The sequence below is a fragment of the Rutidosis leptorrhynchoides genome, chromosome 5 (assembly GCF_046630445.1).
Source record: "Rutidosis leptorrhynchoides isolate AG116_Rl617_1_P2 chromosome 5, CSIRO_AGI_Rlap_v1, whole genome shotgun sequence".
NCBI classification, from domain to species: Eukaryota; Viridiplantae; Streptophyta; class Magnoliopsida; order Asterales; family Asteraceae; genus Rutidosis; species Rutidosis leptorrhynchoides.
Window position 1 is genome coordinate 63620664 of NC_092337.1, and position 23018 is coordinate 63643681.

Below are 23018 nucleotides of genomic sequence, written 5' to 3' on the forward strand. Positions count from 1 at the left end.
CGCTCGGGTTGATCAACATCTGCTCTTGCATCTTTTATGCCTAATAGATATGAAGTTTAAACAAACTCTAACTAATGTGCTGTTTATGATAATCTTTATCTTCATGCTGATGACGATCCTTATCTTGAACGTGATTTGGTTTATTGTTAATATGTAATCTATTAAAAAAAATCAATAAAATAACAATATAAGAATACATATACCAAGAATCATAAAATGTCCAAGATTAAATGTCCATTATTCTTTTCGGGATATCTCAAATTAATTGTCACTTACATATATAGATAAAGATAATAATAGCGTTAGTTTATGCATATAAGACAAAATAGATAGATGAAAAGTAAGAGGTAAATTGTAAAGGTGACAAAAAAAAGTACAATGTGATAATTTTATTTCTTAAACTGCATTTTTGTTATCTAAAGACAATTAATTTGGTACGGAGAGAGTAATAATTAATAGCAATAGTTCTATGTATGAAACATATAATTTAGAACAAAAAGTAATTTCTAACTATATTAGATAACTGAAGGCATATACAACAAATATTATATGCGACATAAATTGTTATTAGAAGATGGATTTGAAAAAAAAAATACATCACTCGGCCATTTGCAGTGAACAGTGGCGGGGCCAGAAATTTTTTTTACCTTGGGCGAAATTTTTTTGAAAGTGTAGCAACATTTTTTGGACAAAATATGGAGGTTTTTGAACAAATACGGAAGTTTTTGGGTAAAATACTGAGGCTTTTGGGCAAAATATGGAAGCTTCAGAGGCAAACTATAGAGACTTTTGGACAAAAAAATACACCGTGTTCAAAATAAAAAAACCTAAAATTTTTACACTAAAAACTACAAATCTACTGAGGGCGGGCGACCGCTTCTACCCCTTATTGGCGCCGCCCCTAGCTGTGATTTGAGTAATTTTAGTTCTCAGTTTAGTTGTTCATATAATAATAATGTGAAACAAACTTAATTTTAAAGTGAGGTAAATAAAATACGAAGTATATGAGAATTGGATAGTTGAGCCAATAAATAAATTACTATTTGAACATATGATACAATTGAGATTGGGGTTTTGAGGAAGGCTCATCACCCCGCGGTTCCTCCTTGTCTCCGCCTTTGGTGTTCTACTTTTTGATGTAATTGCTACAGAAAATATTTGTGATCTAATATAAAAAGTAATTGTGTTTTTTTCTTATTTATCAATGAGATGTTATCTGGGAAATTAGTTTGCGATGGCTTAAAATTCAGTGTGATCTATATAAGCTAGAAAGCGGGTTGAGATGTTTTTAGATTGGGGAATGATAATGAGAAATAAAATCTGAAAGTGAAGTAATAAAGGGGTTGAGACAGATGTATCCACGTGACCCCGACACATATATAAGTGATGATATTTCCACTCATGAAAATGATAGATTCACTCATAGTTATGGTTAACATATATGTAAGTATACATGATTTAAGTGGATTTATTAATTTAATGAGTGGAATTATCACTATTGGGAGATAACATGATAGTTAATAGATATTAGGATAAATGATGACTTTGGGATTTAAAACTCATTATAAGGATTGTTTGTGTAATTTTTAATTGGAAGAGATGAAAAGTAAACAAAGTGACGATTAAGCAATTTTATCAATAATAAATATTATTGTTGTATTTGTCCTCATATTCACATTTCTTATTGTATTTGTATCCAAATTTATATTTTATATTTATATATTCATATTCGTCCTACATAAACTACATCCTGGTTTTTTTAACGTGTAACGATATTTCAGGGAAGAAACTTGGACCACTTGAAATTTAAATTTAGTGACATAAAGGCGGCAACTGATGATTTTTCGGATATATGCCAAATCGGGTCAGGTGGGTATGCGAATGTGTACAAAGCAGAACTCGAACATTTTGATGGCATAAATTCGTTGGCGGTTGAAGGGTACTACAAAGGTGATTTTCCTAAGAGACTTAGTACTGTAGCTACTAACGCATCAACAATATATTAAATGGGCAAGGAGGAGAAGGGTTTTTAGCAGAAATTGAAATGCTCAGCAAATGTAAGCATCCAAATATCGTTTGCCTTCTTGGCTTTTGTGATGAAGGATCCGAAATGATTCTAGTTTACGAGTATGCTTCTAATGGAAGCCTGGATGCTTATATGCGAAATGAGGACAACATGATTAGACTTTCTTGGGCTAAGCGTATACAAATATGCATTGATATTGCAAATGGTTTGTCTTACCTTCACACACCTACAGAGGACAAACAAACCATAATTCACCGTGATATAAAGAGTGCGAACGTTTTACTCAGTGATAAAATGGTGGCCAAGATTGCAGATTTTGGGCTCTCCAAGTTACAAAATGCAGTTCAACTAGGTAGCACACTCGTTACTAAGCATATTGCTGGAACAAAATTTTACTTAGATCCCGACTATGAGAGTTCAGGCAAGTTGAAAACGAAATCGGATATTTACTCCTTTGGAGTTGTTTTGTTCGAACTCATGTGCGGAAAGTTGGCGTACCATAAGGCTTACGGTGAGAAGGGGCTTCCTTCAATTGCAAGACGATGTTTCAAGAATGGAACAATAATGGAATTGGTAGATCCACTAATATATGAACTTGAAGAAAACATGTTAACGCTAAATGGAGGTGTCAATCAAGATTCTTTGGACACCTTCTCAAAGGTTGCATATCAATGTGTGGCAGAAACTCAATCCGAGCGTCCGAGAATGGAACTTGTCATTGCAGAACTTGAAAAAGCGTTGAACTTTCAAGTAAGTAGCTGTTTACATACTAGCTTATTTACTCTCATCATATATATATATATATATATATATATATATATATATATATATATATATATATATATATATATATATATATATATATAGTAGGATCGAGAGGGAAGTAACCATTCGGGGGAAGCAAAAACAATTTTTTTTTTTTTTTGTTTTTTGAAAAAACTTTGTTCACGAACATTATAGATGAGATGAAAATATGAACATTTAGTAGAGACACTTTGTGATAAATGTTTTTATTTTGGCGGGAAAACGCTCGAAGAAGTAATATATAACGATTATCGTGTTTTTCGAGCGTATTTTGAGATTTTAGCTATTGGGGTTTAGATATTAGGGTTTAGATATTAGGGTTTAGAAATTTAGGGTTTAGGGTTTATATTTAGGATTTAGATTGAGTTTTTAACACGAACGGTTTAGAGTTTAGGGTTTAGGGTTTAGGGTTCACCAAACCCTAAACCATAAACCCTAAACTCTAAATCGGGCTAAATTTTACTTCACAAAACATGAAGAAAAAAACATTCATATTCTTCACGAACAATATTATCTTGAATGTTATTTTTGTCGATCGTTTTCCCGCCTAAATAATAACATTCATCACGAAGTGTCTCTTCTAAATGTTCATATTTTTGTGTGATCTTGATGCCGGAAAAAAAAATTCAAAAAAAACGAAAAAAATAAAATTTTTGTTTCCCCCGCTTCCCCCCGATTGGTTACTTCTCCATTGATCATGCCCCTATATATATATATATATATATATATATATATATATATATATATATATATATATATACTAGTACATTTATTGGGTCAATGATGGAAGAATCGTGATCCGCCAGAAATAGGTATGTGTTGCATTCATGCGTATAAGTCCATATAATTAAGTTAAAAGGTTTTTCCTAGTTAGGGTTACCATTAGACCACATAGTCTAATGTACCCAATCCAACAGTTCGAACCCTTGTTGACCACCACAAAATCCAATCTAAGCAGGATTCGAACCTGAGACATTTTGTAAGAAACTTATGAGTTCAAGCACTGAACTAAATGGTTAACATAAGTCCATATATATGAGGAATATTCAAATGAATCTAACTTTTAAGTTGAGATCCAAGAGACCAATGAGAGTGCGACATGTGGCGCGACAATCACATGTGATTGAAAAAAAATTCAATTTTTTTTTCTTTATCACATGTCATTCCGCATGCCAATCACACGTGATTGTAAAACTCAATCAAACGTGATTCTGAATGTCAAATCCAATCACATGTGATTGAAAAAAATAATTTTTTGTAAAAATAAAAATAAAAAATTTTTAATTTTTTTTTCCAATCACATGTGATTGAATTTGACATGCAGAATCACATGTGATTGGGTTTTACAATCACATGTGATTAGATTTCAAATGCTAAATTAAAAAAAAATCGAATTTTTTTTTTCAATCACATGTGATTGTCGCGCTCTGATTGATCCGTTGGATTTCAAGCAAATTGTTGGATTCAAGATATTACACCTCCCACATATATAACGATAATTGTTACCTTATTAATTATAAGCAACGAAGACTCGTTTTTTTAGACCATTGACCAAACACCCATTTTAGCAACTAACTATAAGGATTATCCCTCAAACATATTTTTTTTTTTTTTTTTTGCCAAAATGCCCTCGCAAGTCGCAAGGTAGCCATGCGACCATGTGACTTGGAAATCACTCGTTCATACTAGAGAAAATTCGAGTCGCGACCTGTGATCTAGGCTCATGACCGAGACAACACGGGTCGCAACTTCGCACGATGATCTTGCGAGTTGCGACTAACCGTGTTTTAATGAGTCATACGTTGGCGATGAACGAGTCGCAAGGATCGCAAGGCTCACCTTGCAACTTATCCGAATAAGGTGATAAGATTCCCGATAGGATTTTCTATCATATGATAGATTTTAAAGTTGAAAGTAGAGACATCAACCCACTACTGCACCTGCATATTCGTCGAGTCGTCAACCAAATCAAGTAAGCTTTTTAAAGGTTGGGTTGTCATGAAGCATATTCGCTGAGCCGCTGGAAGGCCTTTGGTGAAGATATCCGCAAACTAGTAGCGAGAGGGAACGTGTAGCACACGAACATGACCTTTCAGAACAAGATTCAGAACAAAGTGAATATCTTGGTCCGCTAATGTTGAACCGGATTACCAGACATATAAATCGCACTAACGTTGTCACAGTAGAGGAGGGTGGCTGATGATAGCGGACAATGCAGTTGTCGAAGCAAGTTTCGAAATCAACAAGTCTCTGAAATGGCATTTACGACACCTTGATATTCGGCCTCCTGGAGCGGGACGGGGTGTGTTGTCGCTTAGAGGAACACGAAAGAAGATTATTCCCCAAAAACACACAATAACCTGACATGGATCGGCAAGTAGTCGGGCACCTTGCCTAGGCTGCATCGGAGTATGCTACCAAGGATGTGGTGGTAGAAGCAAATAACTGAAGACCGAGATGCATGGGACCCTAAACATAATGTATGATCCGTCGAAGAGCTGCCATGTGAGGCTCCCGAGGACCGTGAATGAATAGACAGAGCTGCTGTACAACGTAGGAAATATCCGGTCGAGTTAAAGTAAGGTACTGGAGAGCATCTGCGAGGCTACGATACAAAGTGAGATCCTTAACTAGAGGACCACTCGCGGATAGTTAGGTGCTAGTGTCAATCGGTGTCCTGCTTGAGTTACAACCAACGATGTCAGCACGCTCAATGATCTTAGAGATGTACTGCTCTGATAAAAACATACCAGAAGAAGTGCGAGTAAATGAAATACCCAGGAAGTAGTAAAGAGGTCCAAGATCTGTCATCGAGAACTCCTGTTGCAGGGAGCGGATGGCCCGCTAAAGAAAATTAGTAGATGATTCACTCAAAATAATGTCATCTACGTATAATAAAAGATAATATGTGCGCTCGTTGTAGATGAACTAGGAGGTGTCACATCTGCTGTGCTGGAACCAGGATATGAACATATCCATCAAATATTTGAAATCAGGGTGCCTGTTTTAGTCCATAGAGGGACTTCTGTAGTAGGCATACATGATCCTGGTGAGCAGGATCATGAAAACTGGGAGACTGATACTTGTAGAAGATCAGATAAATGACCATGAAGAAATGCATTCGTGACATCTAGCTGATGAACATGCCAGTGTCGAGAAGTAGCAAAGCTAAGAACCGTCATGATTTTAGTCAAGTTAACGACTGGGTTGAATGTCTCATCGCAATCTATACCAACCTGATAAATGTGACCATTTGAAATGATTCGAGCCTTATACATGCTTAGTGAACCATCTGCAATAAACTTGTGCTTAAACAACCACATTGAGCGAACTATGTTCGAGTCCGATGGGCGAGGCACAAAAGTCCAATTACCGTTTTTTATTAAAGCATTATATTCTTCGGTAGCAGAGGCATTTGAAGACGCGAAGAGTAAAGTAGTTTGGTGGATACTTGTAGAGGCGAGTTTGTGGAATATCGTGATTAATAACGGATGATGGTAGTAGGTTTAAGATATATGTAGCCATGTGGAGGGCTTCCACCCAGAAAGTAGGAGGTAAATTTTTATGAAAAGGGAGGATTCGAATAAGATTGTTGACGGTGCGAATCACGCATTTAGTTTTACCGTTTTGTTGGGATGTTTGAGGACAGAAAAAACGCATTTGAATGCCGTTAGTTTGGAAGATTTGGTGAGTTTTATTGTTGTCGAATTCTCCTCCATGGTCACATTGAAAAGATTTAATTTCACAATTGAATTAAGTTTTTATGTAAGCATGAAATTGTACAAAATATGTCAAACACTTCAGATTAATTGTGTAACGGTAACAACCATAAATAATGTGAAGAATAATCCAAAAAACATAACATAACATTTATAACCGCTAAGACTCGAAATAGGAGATGTCCTATTCGGAATAAGACAAAACAGGCGAAACAAAACTAGAAATTGGAAGTCTCACATGCTTACCAAGTTGACAAGCATGGCAGAGCATGGGAGAGTTCGTATTATTATTATTACATAAAATACAACTACTAGAAATAAGACGACAAAAAACATTAGTGATGAGATGTCCGACACGCTGAAGCCAGATACTTGGGGTGGTGAGGAGAGCATGATGAGCTGTTGTAGATAGATGATGCGTGAGAGGGTAAAGATCTTCGATGTTGTCACATCGGAGGAGCATGTGGTGAGTCAAGTAATCCTTCACAAAAAAACCAAATTCGTCAAAAGAAACGAAAACGTTATTATCACAAGTGAAACGAGGTACATAAATAAGGTTTTTAATTATATTAAACATGACAAGAACATTAGATAATTGAAGTGGGCGATGAATATTTGGCCAAACGTGATGGCCAGAATTGACAACGGGAATAGAGTTCCCGTCACAAACAGTGACCAAAGGAAACATGCAATGATTAATAACAGTACTTAAATTATTAAAGCTAGACGTAATATGAATGAACGCACCAGTGTCCATAGTCCAACCTGAATTACCATAATCTGGTATAGTGCTGGCAGTGTACGCGTGGGGAAATAGTGTCTCCTAATTGGGCTGATGTTTAGTAGCAAAATGGGCCCAGGCATGAAGGTGGCCCAGTAGTAGGCTGAGATGGCCCTATTCCAATCGGCAGTGACCCAGTAGTATGTCCAAGCATGGACTGTTGCGGCCTAACAACTGTTGGTCGAGGTACATGTGCAAAGTAGTTGGGCCCGAGAGTTGTGGTAGGTCCATTAAACATAAAACCACGCGATGGGTTATAAACAACCCCAAGGTTAGAAAATGGTGCATAGCGTATGAGGGCCCATCATAGTGAGCCTGTAGGCTCAGCGGTGGGAAATTCGGTGGACCCATAACCTGGGCCAAGGGTGTACGCGAACAAAATGATGGAATTGAAGGGATATGGGATCGATTCAACTGTTGTTGGCATATATAGCCCTGTTGGGTTGCAATGATACCAAGAAAATGGGCTTGTGTGTTTCCATTGGATCGTGATGTTGTAGCGTTTGAAGAGGAAAAACTGGCGCGGCGTTGTTGATGGAGATACTGATATTTTTCACCGAAACGGCAGTGACCACGGTTAAAGTTGTGACATATCTCGGGTGTGTTTGATGGCGGAAGATGATCAGGATTTGATGACGAATTTGACTGAGCAACAAGGACTGTTGGGGCTGAGGGAGTAACCGGAGATTCTGTATTCTAACGAACCTTTCGATTGAGTTGCATCTCTTCCAAAGTTATCGTCGATAAGACACTGTTCAGGTCGGGGAAAAGGCTCAGAGTGTAGTATAATATTCGTAGCGTGTGGGAAACGATCGTTGAGGCCGTTAATAGCGCATGTCACCAGTTCGTCTGCGTCAATTTTGGACCCGAGGTTATTTAGCATGGCTGCGATGGAATCAATCTTTCAAAAATAATTTTCTGCAGTTTGAGCACCAATTGCGAGGTTTCCAAGTTCGGTCCCTTTGGACCGCTTATTATCGAGAACAAGTTTATGTAAGAACACCCACGCATCATGGGACGTTTTTGGTTGCGAATTGAGAAGATGTTCAAGCAAGGGTTCAAATATGGTCAGGAAAATCCAACCCAAGACTATTGCATCCGCCTTCTTCATGTCTTCGGTAACAGGATCGGTTGTTGAGGTGCCATCGTGAAAATAGTCTACTTGAAACGCAACACAATGAGTACGAAAGAGAGTACTCCAATATGTGTATTTGAGTTTGGAGAGATCAACCTTTTATCAGAATTAAATGGGAGACGGAAGTAACGGTGTATCTTTTATCATACTTGCTTGTAACAACCATGGCAAATGACTAGAGGAAGAAGAAAGCGTCGTGGAAAGTATTAGGATTTATAGGTTATTGTACGTCAGATACCATGTTAAAATGCGTATCTTATTATTTTGTGATGTTTACAATCGAGGATCGATGCCAAATAAATAGTTGTGGCACATATAAAACCTAACGAGCTATAATACAAATAAAAGTTCCATTTTTGACGCATCAACATATATAAATATTGACATGTTTTTGACACTTACAAGTGTAAAATTAAAAGCGTCAAAAAATATGATGTCAAAAATATGGTGTCAAATTTTTTTGGTTTTATTAACTTTTTTACACTTTTAAGTATTAATGTTTTTTTTTTTTACGTTTTTAAGTTCAAACACTTTTTGATGCTTATAGTTGTCAAAAACATGTCAAATTATTCATATTTTAAGACGTCAAAAATAAATCCAATGTGACAAAGTGAATTTTTTTTTTAGTGAGAAAATGAGCCCTTATAAAAAGACGGGCCAGTAATAAATAACGATAAAATATGGACTGGACTATATCCGGCTAATAGTGACTTGCCAATGCATTTTGACATTAGCTTTTTTTTACGGCGAATACTTATAGTTGGTTGGTAAAATAGGTGTTTTGGTCAATAGCATTTTTTGTTTCTTTTCCTTTTAGCATACTAAACTCATGATAGATATGAAATTTAAATTTCTTTTGAGTTACAAAGTTAATATAATAATGTCATGATTAACAGAAAAACAGCAACTCCAACCTCCATATGTCACTTGAAACTATAATAACGGGCACACAAAACTTCAGTGACGAAAATTGCATAGGAAGTGGAAAATATTGGAAACTGTACGAAGGAAAAGTTTCGGATGCAAGCAATGCTAATGGATGTACCTTTTTTCTTGCAAAGCGGTGGGATAGCAAGTCTGGTGAAGGACATGATCTATTTTGGAACGAGCTTGAAGTTCTTTCCATTTTTAATAATCATGATAATATCATTGGTCTTTTCGGCTATTGTGACGAGTTTGATGAAAGAATCATTGTTTACAAGCATGCCTCAAATGGTAGACTCGATAAGCATTTGGATGATTCTAGTCTTACATGGATGAAGCGTCTCAAGATAGGCATCAACATAGCAAGCGGATTAAAATATCTTCATACATCTAGTATAGAGGAACGTGCTACGATTATGCATACCAACCTCAAAAGTAGTGCCGTTCTTCTCGATAATGAATGGATTGCTAAAATCTCCAATCTTGAGCTTTCTCGCAAATCAAAGGAAAAAAGTGTACGCAGATATGACTCTTTTGATGGATATTACCCAGCGGCACCTATACCACATGATTTTAATTACGTAACACAAGAATCAGATATATATCCATTAGGTGTAATTTTATTGGAGATGTTGTGCGGGAAATTAGCGTGGGGAAAGGTATGTAAGGATCATAATCAGTCATTAGGCCCTGTTTGTGTAAGACACTACGGTAAGAAAAGAAGTCTCAATAAATTGGTGTTTCAAGGTATAAAGGAACAAATTGCGCCGAAATCATTGGCTGAATTTCAAAGGATTGCCATTATGTGCTTAACAGAGACCGGGTATGATCTGCCAAAGATTAAGAGTATAGTAAGAAGTCTTAACAAGGCATTGAAACTCCAAGTTAGTTTCTCGATCATTTTTCACACACGTATAGCTAGCTAGCTAGCTAGCAAGTTTTAGTTTACTAATTTATGCCATAAACTGTATTATAATATAATTAATATAGATAACACTAATAACATAGTACAATTGGTATAGGAGGATCATGATATGTGGGAGTTGAAACTGCCGAGCGATTATACAGAAATAATAAATGCGCTGGAAACACCCGAGAAATACTCTAGAATGAAAATGAAGGCCGATCTTTATGAGCTATTCGTCAAAGGGATTCTCCTTCAAGATGGCAAACTGGTAATTAGTTTGCTAGCATTCTTATATATCTAATTAATTTTTAGTACGTTTGCATTTCATGCATGTTTTGCGTGTTGTTTTATCTTTAAAAAAAAAAAAAAAAAAAAAAAATATCGGAGTAGGTTTGTTTTGGATTATTATTGTTTATGTTGTTTATATTTATGTAGTGGTTGTCGCTGAGCAGTAAGGGGGAATGGAATGAAACGATATCAGCAAAAACATTTTCATATGGAAATCGTGGATCATATAAGTGGAGATCTATTCAAAAATCAAGGTTTGATGCATAATCTATCTATCTATCTATCTATCTATCTATCTATCTATCTATCTATCTATCTATCTATCTATCTATCTATCTATCTATATTTAATGATTATAAACGATCATATATCACCACCTTATGTTTATATCTTATATATCTCCGGCAGGTTTAAAACAGTCGCAAAGTTGCAGGATATATCAAATCTAAACATTCAGATCAAGAGAAAAACTCAGTATTTATCTACAAATGTGATGTATGGGGCTTATCTTGTGTTCAAATTCTGTGATCCAAAAAAGTATACAAGCCAACCAAGGTATGTGAATTTGAAGTACAGAATGGGGGGCGAATCCTTACAGGCATATTTTGCAACATGGAAAGACGAAGAGTGGATGATGATCGAATTGTGTCGCTTCCAAAATCATAAGAAAGATACGGATTTTGAGGTTTTAATAGAGAGCATGTCACGAAGCTACTGTGGTGGCGGTGCAATCTATGTCGAAGGCATTGAGTTTCGAGTCATTGACAACAATGCAAGTTTGATCAAAATACTCTTTTTGGTGTTCTCTTATGAATTATTTTCCGCACATGTTAATTTCTATGGAAACTATTTTGATTGATTGATTTTACGATTGAACAGGTGAAACGTGAAAAAGTTGAGACACTAAAGGAAGTCCAAGTTCCGGAACCAGAATGGATAACGGACATGACCGAGCTTTCGAATGAACAAGTGTGCGTCGTAAAAACAAGATATGAAGATGAAACAATGTCGCCAGATACAGAATACATGTGTTACTTTATTTTCAAGCTATCTGAAAACTGTCACGGGTTGCATTGTCCAGTCATAGTACGAGACGTACTCCGCTGGAAAAACAAAGATACTAGAATTGTTTATTTTAGACAACCAAGTGAATCGAATTTACCAGATAATTGTTGGGTTCCAGAAGAGAGGGAAGATGGATATATGGAAGTACTCATAGGGAAATTTAACTCCACTTCTGATATTAGGGATGGTGGTATTCCTATTCATTTGAAGCTCATTGCTTATGAAGGCAATTTTTCTGGCCTTATACAAGGTGCCTACGATATTCGAAAACTGTTATGACTAAAGTTGAAGTGAAATCCAAACGTGTCAAGAGACTTGGTCAGCTGGTGGTTCGTTCTGAGTTTATGTTACTACAAATAAAAAAGTGGAGCATGTGGGTTACGTGCATCACTAGGAAGTTTGTTGGTGTTTTTAGCTACGTATTTAATTTTAATAGGAGTTAACGTTTGAGTTTTAGAAATCAAGTTCTTCCTTCGTCCGCAATTTCTTTCGTATGTATTAATTTTACTTTGAACCAATATATATAATCCCAGAAAATTCCCCATATCATAGTGCATTATTCATTCATTCGTTCATTCATTCATATTTTAATCATATGGATACGAATTGACTGTTTTTTATGAACATTCAGATCCATCTTTGTTACGACTTTAATTTAATATATGTGATTGTAATTGTATGTTGTAGTGGTATGAAGTGATGTATGTGGTGACGGTATGACCATATAAATACCATCACCTCTTAGTTTCATTAAGCTTTTAGTCACAATTCACACACACATAAGGTGTGATCACCTCTCCTCTCTCCCTGATCTCCCTAACCACATTGTAACTAACTGTAACAGATTTCCATTTTCAGATTCATTGTGTATTGTTCATCATCTATTTCTTAGCTCATGTTCATCAAAAACACCTCCTGCTCTTATTCGATTAAATTTATAAACACGGATTGAAAGCTTAACTATGACCAAACATGTGGTATCAGAGCTTAAGTAAGTAGCTAGCCTACATCGATCCGAAATCATCAATTCGTGTTTATTGCAGCAAATTCGATCAGAATTGTTCAGTTTTTGATTTTAACAAAAAATCAATTAGTAATCATTTAGTAATCGTGTCTACAAAATTTCAGAAATTAATTCCAAAAATCGAGCTCTAATTTTGAAATTTTCATTTCGAAAAAGTCACAACACAGGTCGAGGTCGAATTCGTGTGGTCAATTCAGTGTGATTTTGGAAAAAGTAATAACGTAGAAGTGTTAGAAATCGATTACCTCAACATTCTAAAAATTTTAACGTACTAATTCACGATTTTGACCTATCTCCGCCGTAGGTCAGCCGTCGACCACCACGAATCACCATAATCCGATCACCAGAAACAAACTTTGAACTTCTTTCGTTTCCAGTTTCATCTAAGTACGACAATCATATACGACACACACTATCGCACGAATTAGCGACAATCGTATAGCATACCTTCGTATCAAAACTAGATACAATCGCACGAAGCTCCGTTTGATTTAAATTGATACGAAATTGGAAACCGTCGCATCATTTACAAGACTATAGCACGAAGAATCCAAGACTGTCGCACCATTTTATATTTGCAAAAGACAAAATTGCGTTGTTGGTCCTTGATCTTTGTATCAAAAAACACGAATAACCTTTAACTAATTTTTTGACCTGATTGACCCTCAACTGTCAACTTTCAACATGGATGACTCAAACACTGACTTTTGTTAGTTTGAATCCCTTAAGTTGTGTCATGTGCGTGTCACGTGAGGGCATGTGAGGACAAATTTGTCCTTTAACATCTTTCATCACTTTCATCTTCATATTCATGTTCATCTTTTATGTCTATCAAAATCAAAAATCTAATATCTACATCTTTAATAACACTAACAATTTATAATTTATGAACACTAAAATAATCAAACGTATAAAATTGTATATCCAGATTTGTGAACCTAATAATGAAGTTATGATGTTTGGTGTAGTTAAACCGGACGCGTTATTGATTTGTAAATTTTAGTTTGGATTTGGATTTAGATACTTGATTATTTTAGTGTTAATAAATTATAAATTGTTAGTGTTATTAAAGATGAAGATTTTTGATTTTTGATTTTGATAGGTATAAAAGATGAACATGAATATGAAGATAGAAGTGATGAAGGATGTTAAAGGACAAAATTGCCCTCACACGCTTTCACGTGACACACACAGGACACAACTTAACGGATTCAAACTAACAGAAGTTAGTGTTTGGGTCATCCATGTTAAAAGTTGATAGTTGAGGGTCAACCAGGTCAAAAAAAATTAGTTAACGGTTATCCTTGCTTTTTGATACAAAGATCAAGGACCAACGACGCAATTTTTTCTTTGCAAAATAATTAGGGTTGTTATGTGGTGAAGATGATAACGAGGTACAGAGGTTAAAAGAAATAAAGTGCGAATTATTTTCAAGAACTTAACTTTTTTAACTTAGAACACTCTCATCGCATCGTTAGTCCCCATCCGTCAGTCTAGTTGGCCAAACTGATGAAAGTTGACGGAATTTAACGGGGCGTTAGTTTTCGTAATATCAGTTAGTTTTCGTAATATCAGTTAGTTTTCCGATGAAAAAAAATGTCAGTTTGACGTGTCGCGCGATGATTGGGCCACGTGTAGGAGCCGTTATTCAAACGGCTATAAAGCCGTTACCTTTTTTTTTTTTTTTTTTTGTAAATATACAATAATTTAACTATAAATACCCCATTTCTATTCCATTTTTTACTCAACAATCTTCTTTTTCTCTCATTTGTTATACAATCTATTCTTAAAATTTATATTACTATGGCATCGTTTAATTTTGGAGTTTCCGATTCCGATTCAGAAGATCTCTGAATTACCCAACTTATTCAAGAAATGGACGGGAATCTGAAGTCGAGTCCGTGCCTCGTATTCTTAGAGTTCGAGGTTACATTTCGAGAGATCATGAGTCAGCTGCGGAACAATTGTGGAAAGATTACTTTGCTAAGTCACCAATTTTTCCGGCGAAGAAATTTAAAAGGCGTTTTCGTATGAGAATAAATTTATTCCTCCGAATTGCACAAGGTATAACATCCTTTTCTAGTAACTCTAGTAATCCTATTCCGAAGCATTTTAGTTATTTTATAGAACGTGAAGATGCCACCGGTAGGCAATCGTTTACTACTTTACAAAAATGTACTTCGGCTATACGTCAAATGGCTTATGGAACCGCCCCGATGAATATTTACATATGAGTGTGCAAACATCAGTAATATGTTTATACAACTTTTGTAAATGTATTATCGATTTAAATAAAAGTCGATACATGAGATCTCCCACAGCAACCGATGTTGCACGATTATATAGTGCACACGAGGAGAAGCATGGGTTCAAGGGTATGCTCGGGAGTATCAATTGAATGCATTGGGAGTGGAAGAATTGTCTGGTTGCTTATAAAGGACAATACACTAGGGGTGATCACAAGAAACTGACAATTATGCTTGATGGTGTGGCTTCATATGACTTGTAGATTTGGCATGCTTTTTTCGAGATGGCATGTTCCAACAATGACATAAATGTTTTGATTCAGTCGCCTATTTTTGATGCATTAAAGAAGGGAATAGCTACATCCGCACCATTTGAGGTAAATGGTAATGAATACACCAAACTACCAAAGGTTATTACCTTGCCGATGGTATATATCCCGATTGGGAGACACTTATCAAAGGAATGTCGTGTCCCACAGATGAGCCAAGAATTAAGTTCACAAGATTTCAAGCTAGTGCCCAAAAGGACATAGAGAAGGCATTTGGGGTTCTTCAGGGTCTGTTTTATATTTTAAGTCTAGCTGCACAGACTATGAAAGTAAACAAGATGCGAAGAGTAATGGATTGTTGTCTCATTTTACATAATATGATTTTACAAGACAATGATTTTGCGCTGTGTAAATGGAAAGAAAGATTTATAACTGACGAAAGGGCGAATCGTGCACAACGGGTGAGGAACAGAGGACGAGATCAAGACACTATCCGAACATAAATAAGGGATAGTACAATGCACAACCAACTTACCAATGATTTAATCGAACATATATGGAATCTTCCGGTTTCATTTCGACCTATGAATTAGTGTTTCTTTATGTAATCTTTATTTTTAATATTTTTTAGTTTATCTTTATTTTTTTTAATTTTTTTTTAAGTACTTTTTTCATTTATAGTTTGTATTTTTCTTTTATAATTTAATGAATATTATATTATTAGTTTTATTAAATAATGTTTTAAAAATATATAAGAAAATGTAAAAAATCAAAAATTAGTGGACCTTACTGAAAACTGACACAAAAAACTGCCATAATTGGGGTTTGGACAAAAGAACGACACTTGTGGAAATTAGACTATGGGTTATTAATGGGCTTTATATTTGTTTATTTAAATGATAGTTTGTTAATTTAATATAAAGATTTACAATTGGACGTACCTATAAATAACCATATACACTCGATCGGACACGATGGGCGGGATATTTATAAGTACTAATAATCGTTCATTTAATCGGACACGGGAATGGATTAATAGTAAATGGACTTATTAAAACAGGGGTGAATTATATACAAGAAAAATTGGTGTAATTACAGTTTAAGTCCCCAATTAGTTGGAATATTTGACTTCGGATATAAGGATAATTTGAAGAGGACACTCGTACTTTATATTTATGACTGATGGACTGTTATGGACAAAAACCAGATGGACATATTGAATAATCCAGGACAAAGGACAATTAACCCATGGTAATAAACTAAAATCAACACATCAAACATCATGATTACGGAAGTTTAAATAAGCATAATTCTTTTATTTCATATTTAATTGCACTTTTAATTATCGCACTTTAATTTATTGTCATTTTAATTATCGTAATTTTTATCGCAATTTTATTTATTGTCATTTTATTTATCGCACTTTAATTATTGTCATTTACTTTACGCTTTAAAATTAAGTCTTTTATATTTTTATATTTTACATTAGGTTTTAACTGCGACTAAAGTTTTGAAATCGACAAACCGGTCATTAAACGGTAAAAACCCCCTTCTATAATAATAATACTATTTATATATATATATTTATATAAAAGTATAGTTTTTTAAAAATATAGCATTAAACTTGGCTAGTTCCCGGTGGACGAACCGGACTTATTAAAAACTACACTACTGTATGATTAGGTACACTGCCTATAAGTGTTGTAGCAAGGTTTAGGTATATCCACTCTATAAATAAATAAATAACTTGTATAAAATTGTATCGTATTTTGTAGTAAAAATTAATAGTATTTTATACCCCTTCGCTTTAACATCAATTATTAAATCTGCTTTTGAGTCCTTCTCATAGAGCTTGTGGATTTTCTTCAGTCACATAATTTTTTTTAAGCAATCATCAATATGTTGATGAATAAAGCAACATGCCGTTGCTTGTTCCTTTTCAGAGCAAGTGTCATCTTCTTTTATGGCATCTATAATTCCCATTGATTTAAGATGCATTTCCACTTTTATAACCCATGGCATGTAGTTCTTTCCAGTTGATTCTAAAGGAGCAAATTTAAGTTTTTCCATATTCGACATTTTCCATTATCAAAATTTAAACAAACAACATGATAAATTAGAATCAATTTATACTCATAAGTAGCAAACAACGGAATAATGGCAGAATTACAAATAATAAAACGCCAAGGGAATGGTAGAATAAATAAACTTCATCTCGTGATATACTGAAAACAAGGATGATACATAGCATGACTAATACAGTAGGGAAAATCATCCTCGGGTGAATCATCTTTAAAAACTTTTGAGAGTAGTAATATGAGAAAATGAAGATTGATTTGTAGAAATGTGAAAATGTAAAAACGGAGATGTTGAATTTATATTTGAAAAATATAGTCGTTGTAACGTCGTCAGTTGACGTTAACAACCGTTATGTATATATGACCGTTGTAACGTCGTTAGTTAATGTTAACGATTGTTATGTATTCGTTGTATAAAAAATGATTTTAATAAAAAAAATTTAATTAGTATAAATACGATTACTATAAATACGAAGATTAAGAAATAAGCAAATTATGCATAAATAATAAATTTAAAAATAAACAATAGCATGCATGAAATAAATAATGATTAGTTGCATAAGTAATTATAGATCAATGTTAGAAAACATAAATATAAATGTTAGTGAAGTTAATAAAAGTTAGATAATAGAAATATAATGTTAGTAAACATAAATAATACTTTAGGCGATAGTGTCGACCATATATCATTCAGGCGGTATAACCGACCATATATCACTCAGGTGGCAGAGCCAACCATATTTAGTATAAATGAGAAGATTATCGTACTGATAACGTGTCAATATTTAGTAGTTAATAACTACCTTTAGTGGCCTATGCTCTAAAATAAGAACTTGTCATTGTAGAGGAAAGGAAATATATTGTAAGGAGTATATTGAAAGTGGTTTATTGTAGGATACATCCATCTATACTGCTTATAGGATTTTATATTTATAGCAAATAACAATGACATAATGTTAAATAATGAACATAAGTTGGTTAGTGGTCTTTTGGCAGATTCACACAAAAAGTTTTCGTAGTAATAGTGTTCACCTCAAATACATGTGATATTTACCTTGCAGTCAATGTGAAATAGTCATGAATATGTATCAATAAATTGTCAGACATATCTATGACTTTTGTGGATCATAACAAGCATAACAATATTTTTTCTATTTTTTTTAAGCAGAATTTATTAATATCCCGAGATTCGCAACAATTACAATAACGTTCACACGATATCTACAAGCATAGAGATACCGAGCTAGAATCCTACGCTATATTGGATAAAATACACGAAAGTCTCAAAAACTAATTACATATAAAAACACTTGTGGATTATGCAACCAATCATGCCACTCGATCTTTCTTCCTTTACATCGCTTCGCGATCCATTCATAACTCTTAACTTGTATCTCACTTAGCGCGACCAGAGGTGACCAATTTAAGTTCTTGAAAACCATTTGATTTCTATTTTTCCAAATGAGATAGCATCATGTCCATTCCACCGCTTGCCATATTTTTCTACCTTATTCGAAAATTGATAAGGACAAAAACCGCGAATGAGATTTCCAAAAGAAGGAGTTACCGAACAAAACCCCCACCAATATAGAACTTGTTTGCACTCGAGTAAAGAATGTTTGGCCGATTCAATATCATCATCGCAAAGAGGACAACGAACGGAATGAAGATCAATACCCCGTTTGTCAAGTTCGGCCAAGACGGGCAATCTTTCCCGCTTTGCCCTCCATACGAAAACGCCCACTTTCTTTGGTACAATATTGTTTTTCATAGTTGCCAAAGGATTCACACTTGAAGGATTCACACTTGAAGGATAAAACTTTGCCATTATATTTTTTTGTTAACTTTTGTGTAGAGAATTTACGCACCCACTTAGTTTCCAATTCCAAGAATCTTCTTTTTTGGATCCATTATCATCGATGCTAATAATGTCTCCAACTCATCCAATTTGCCTTTTGTTCGTCCCGTAACCACACGTGACCAATCCCACTTGAAAATCGCTTTTTGTTCCACCCATGAAACTCGAGCCGCCACCGACGCGTTAGGGTTCGATTCAAGTCGCACCAATCTTTTAAAAGTCTCCTTAAGCGGTTTATCCATTATCCAAGTATCATCCCAAAATTTTGTATTGTTTCCATTCCCGATCACTTTTGCAAAAGACTTGGTAAAATCCACTCCCGAGTTATCAATCTCGAGACCTGCTTTAAGAATGTTACTCCACGTAGTGTTACAACATGCAAAAGTATTATTCCCACCGAAGTTAAGTAGCCTCGAACTCCCATAAATGCTTTTGATAACATTAACCTACAAGGAAGTAGTTTCGGTAAGGAACCTCCACCACCACTTGCCGATTAATGCTAGATTTTTGAAATTGAGAGAACCCACATTAAGTTCGCCATCCGCCCATGAGCGAAAGACATCATCCCATTTGACCCACGAGATTTTTACCTCGTTACCCGCCCCACCCCAAAAGAATTTATGTCTTACACACTCAAGTTTTTTACGCACACTAGGCAGAGCACGGAAGAGCAAAAAGTAATACAACAGTAAACTATTAGAACCGAATTCACGAGTGTTAAATGTCCACCGAATGACATCACACGCGCTTTTTAATCTGATAACCTTTTCTCAAATTTTTCAATCACCGGTTTCCAACTTGAAATTTTACTCATTTTTGCACCAATTGATAATCCGAGATAGATAAACGGAAAAGAACCAACCTTACAACAAAATAAACTAGCCGTCTCTTCTACTTCTTTTTTATCGACTCCCACACCAAAGAGATTACTTTTGAAATAATTAACTTTTAAACCGGAACTTAGCTCAAAACATTTAAGAAGTTTCATGAGATTTTCAATATTTTCCAAACTCCAAGAACCAAAGAAAATGGTATCATCCGCATATTGGAGGTGCGAAATAGGAACTTTGTTTGATCTGATTTCCACCCAACTAAATAACTTTTTCAACACCGCAGATTTAGCTAGCCAATTAAGTCCTTCCGCCGCTATAATAAAAAGAAAAGGTGAAAGAGGATTGCCTTGTTTTACCCCACGCCCAAGTTTAAATTCTTTTATCGGAGAGCCATTAACAAGAACGGAGATTGAAGCCGATTTTAAACACGAAGAAATCCAACTTCACCATTTCACACCGAACCTCATGAAGCCCATCATATCATCTAATAACTCCCAATTAAGGCTATCAAAAGCCTTTTCAAAATCCACTTTGAAAACCATCTTTTGGAGGTACTTAGCCCATTAGTTCTTTGTGATTGTCCGTAGGGGCGACATGATTGAAGAAGTTCGACACGACATGTATAAGCCTGTCATCTCGAACTTGGGGAACTTAATGACGTGTGTATTATTAATACCCACAGACCATTCTTAACGGTCTATGTTAATGGGTCACCTTTGATAGGCTTCTATATTATTTAGTCTAGAACTATCCTTAGCCTGCTATTTATTACTTGACTACTTGTTGGTGGGCTTCTTCAAGTGGATCACTTGAAGTGGGCTTGGCTCACTCCTTCCTATATACAGAAGAAGACTAAGGAGGATTCCTGGAGGACACATTCATAATCAACACACATACACAACATGAGATGGAGAAACTCCTCCTTTCATACATTCATGAAGGCTCGGCAAAAGTCAACCACCAACACCACCTCCATCTCCAATGAAACGTCTATTTACCATCCTCGATGAGAACTATCTCGACGGGTTACCACAGCCACCCGGAGTGTAAAGAGACAGTTCCCCACAAGATGCACTCAGTTTTTGGCTTGATCACTGAGCAATCTGACTCAATTCAATGATACTTTGCTCGTTCCTGCCACCAATATACGATATATTCCAACTCCATATTCAAGTACCATCAATTAATTTATCAGCAATTGTAGCATTCATTGTCTGAAGCCAAATGATAAAGAGGATTAAAAGTTACGCAAAAAGGCTTAATTTAGGCCCAATTGACTAATCAATTAATAATAATTGATTTACTGTTAGTTATATATATGCATGTTATATATTCCTGGATTCATAAACAATGACTCGGTTCTATTTCTATGTATACTTGTAAGCCGACAATTATCACATGTCTACGTAACGGGTTTGATGGATCTATCCATAATCTATATAACTAATTAAGCCCAATTGAGTAATCAATTAATAATAATTGATTTACTGTTAGTTATATATATGCATGTTATTATATATTCCTGGATTCATAAACAATGACTCGGTTCTATTTCTATGTATACTTGTAAGCCGACAATTATCACATGTCTACGTAACGGGTTTGATGGATCTATCCATAATCTATATAACAATATACTCCGTATAAGAATCTCTAAAATTTGTCTAATTTAATTAAGACTTCAAGTCAATTCCTTAAAATCACAAAGATAGAGAATATTAAAGATATACAAGTTGAATAAAATAAAATAATATTAAAATAGATAACAATTAATATATATAGTTTACATAGTTGTGAGATTGCCATACACACCTTGATTCCTTCTATTCTAGGATCTTGTTAATATTTTGGCATCAGTGATTACTTGATCAACAAATACATCATCATGTCTTCAACTTCCAAAAATACAAACCGCCTGAAGGTATATGAATATATAAAATCCTTAAAGATCCCAATCAAAGAGCTAAAATTAGCCACCAACAACTTCTCTGATGAAAATCTCCTCACAAAATTATCAGATACTTCGTCTTCAAAAGTACTTTACAAAGGCCAACTTTTGGAATCAGGGAAGATGATCAATGTTGTTGTCCGAACATATCATTCCGAAAGGCTGTTCTTCAATGAAATGGGGATAAACAAAAATCTGAGTCACAACAATATTGTTCCAATTTTTAAGATTGCTGATTATTATAAGGTTGATGATTATTATGATGATAATGATTATAATGGTTATGTTAGTGATGATGGTGAGGATGAGGATGACAAGGAAAGTGACGATGATGTCGACAAATATGGTGAAGGTGATGACGAGGAAGATGGCGACGGTGAAGGTGTTGGCGACGAAGGTGGCGACGGTGAAGGTGATGGCAACGAAGATGGTGATGGTGATGGCGACGAAGATGGCAACGGTGAAGGTGATGGCGACGAAGATGGCAACGGTGAAGGTGATGGCGACGAAGATGGTGAAGGTGATGGCGGTGAAGGTGGCGACAGCGAAGGTGGTGGTGACGATGAAGGTGATGGTGAGGATGATGATGAAGATCAATATGTGTGGTACATCATAACCAAGCAAGAAGCAAATGAAAGTTTGGATAAGCATCTAAGTGGGTCAAAACTTACATGGATGAAAAGATTGAATATATGTGTTGGTGTTGCACAAGCATTGGTTTACATTCATTATTATGCAGAAGAAAATCATAGTATCATACACGGTAACATCAGAAGCTCCAAGGTATTACTGGACGAAAAATGGGAACCCAAGTTACATGGTTTTGGATCCGGTGTTAGAGCTAAAAGGGATCGTATTCATGTTACTAGTAATTATAGTGGCTCAGTACAATATGTGGATCCATTATATGAAACCACAAGAGGTTTGACTCATAAGTCAGATGTTTTCTCTTTTGGAGTGGTGCTGTTTGAAGTTTTATTTGGGAGGGAAGCCGAATCAGTTACAATTGATCCAGACGACGAGGATCAAGATCGGTGGTGTTTTGCTCGATTGGCCAGACTTAAGTATGAAAAGAATAAACTCGATGATATGATCGATCAGGATCTACGAAAT

The 23018-nt window shown here is 35.2% G+C and overlaps 3 protein-coding genes across 3 annotated transcripts; 2 read left to right on the plus strand and 1 right to left on the minus strand.

Annotated features, from left to right (window-relative positions):
• Positions 1-695: 695 nt before the first annotated feature.
• Positions 696-10597, plus strand: LOC139848690 (probable receptor-like protein kinase At2g23200). The gene is made up of 5 exons (XM_071838398.1): positions 696-701; positions 1782-1950; positions 2016-2776; positions 9362-10273; positions 10412-10597. The coding sequence occupies exons 1-5, from the start codon at positions 696-698 to the stop codon at positions 10595-10597; spliced, it is 2034 nt and encodes a 677-aa protein (XP_071694499.1).
• A 721-nt stretch (positions 10598-11318) lies between these two features.
• LOC139848691 (F-box protein PP2-B7-like) lies at positions 11319-11928 on the plus strand. Its single transcript, XM_071838399.1, has 2 exons — positions 11319-11360; positions 11464-11928. Exons 1-2 carry the CDS (start codon positions 11319-11321, stop codon positions 11926-11928), a joined length of 507 nt encoding a protein of 168 aa, XP_071694500.1.
• A 7210-nt stretch (positions 11929-19138) lies between these two features.
• On the minus strand, positions 19139-20499 carry LOC139848692 (uncharacterized). The gene is made up of 4 exons (XM_071838400.1): positions 20415-20499; positions 19889-20270; positions 19652-19775; positions 19139-19570 (listed from the first exon to the last, which is right to left on the minus strand). Exons 1-4 carry the CDS (start codon positions 20497-20499, stop codon positions 19139-19141), a joined length of 1023 nt encoding a protein of 340 aa, XP_071694501.1.
• Positions 20500-23018: the final 2519 nt, after the last annotated feature.

What these genes read in the sequence shown, in the direction of transcription:
- LOC139848690 (XM_071838398.1), top strand. An exon ending in GGTTGAAGGGTACTACAAAG is followed by an intron (nt 1,951 to 2,015) that starts GTGATTTTCCTA and finishes TAAATGGGCAAG; the next exon opens with GAGGAGAAGGGTTTTTAGCA. An exon ending in AAAAAGCGTTGAACTTTCAA is followed by an intron (nt 2,777 to 9,361) that starts GTAAGTAGCTGT and finishes CATGATTAACAG; the next exon opens with AAAAACAGCAACTCCAACCT.
- LOC139848691 (XM_071838399.1), top strand. Translation starts at nt 11,319, where the DNA reads ATGTCGAAGGCATTGAGTTTCGAGTCATTGACAACAATGCAA. An exon ending in AGTCATTGACAACAATGCAA is followed by an intron (nt 11,361 to 11,463) that starts GTTTGATCAAAA and finishes ACGATTGAACAG; the next exon opens with GTGAAACGTGAAAAAGTTGA.
- LOC139848692 (XM_071838400.1), bottom strand. Translation starts at nt 20,499, where the DNA reads ATGGTTTTCAAAGTGGATTTTGAAAAGGCTTTTGATAGCCTTAATTGG. An exon ending in GATGGGCTTCATGAGGTTCG is followed by an intron (nt 20,271 to 20,414) that starts GTGTGAAATGGT and finishes TTTTTATTATAG; the next exon opens with CGGCGGAAGGACTTAATTGG. An exon ending in ATTGAAAAATTTGAGAAAAG is followed by an intron (nt 19,776 to 19,888) that starts GTTATCAGATTA and finishes TGCTCTGCCTAG; the next exon opens with TGTGCGTAAAAAACTTGAGT.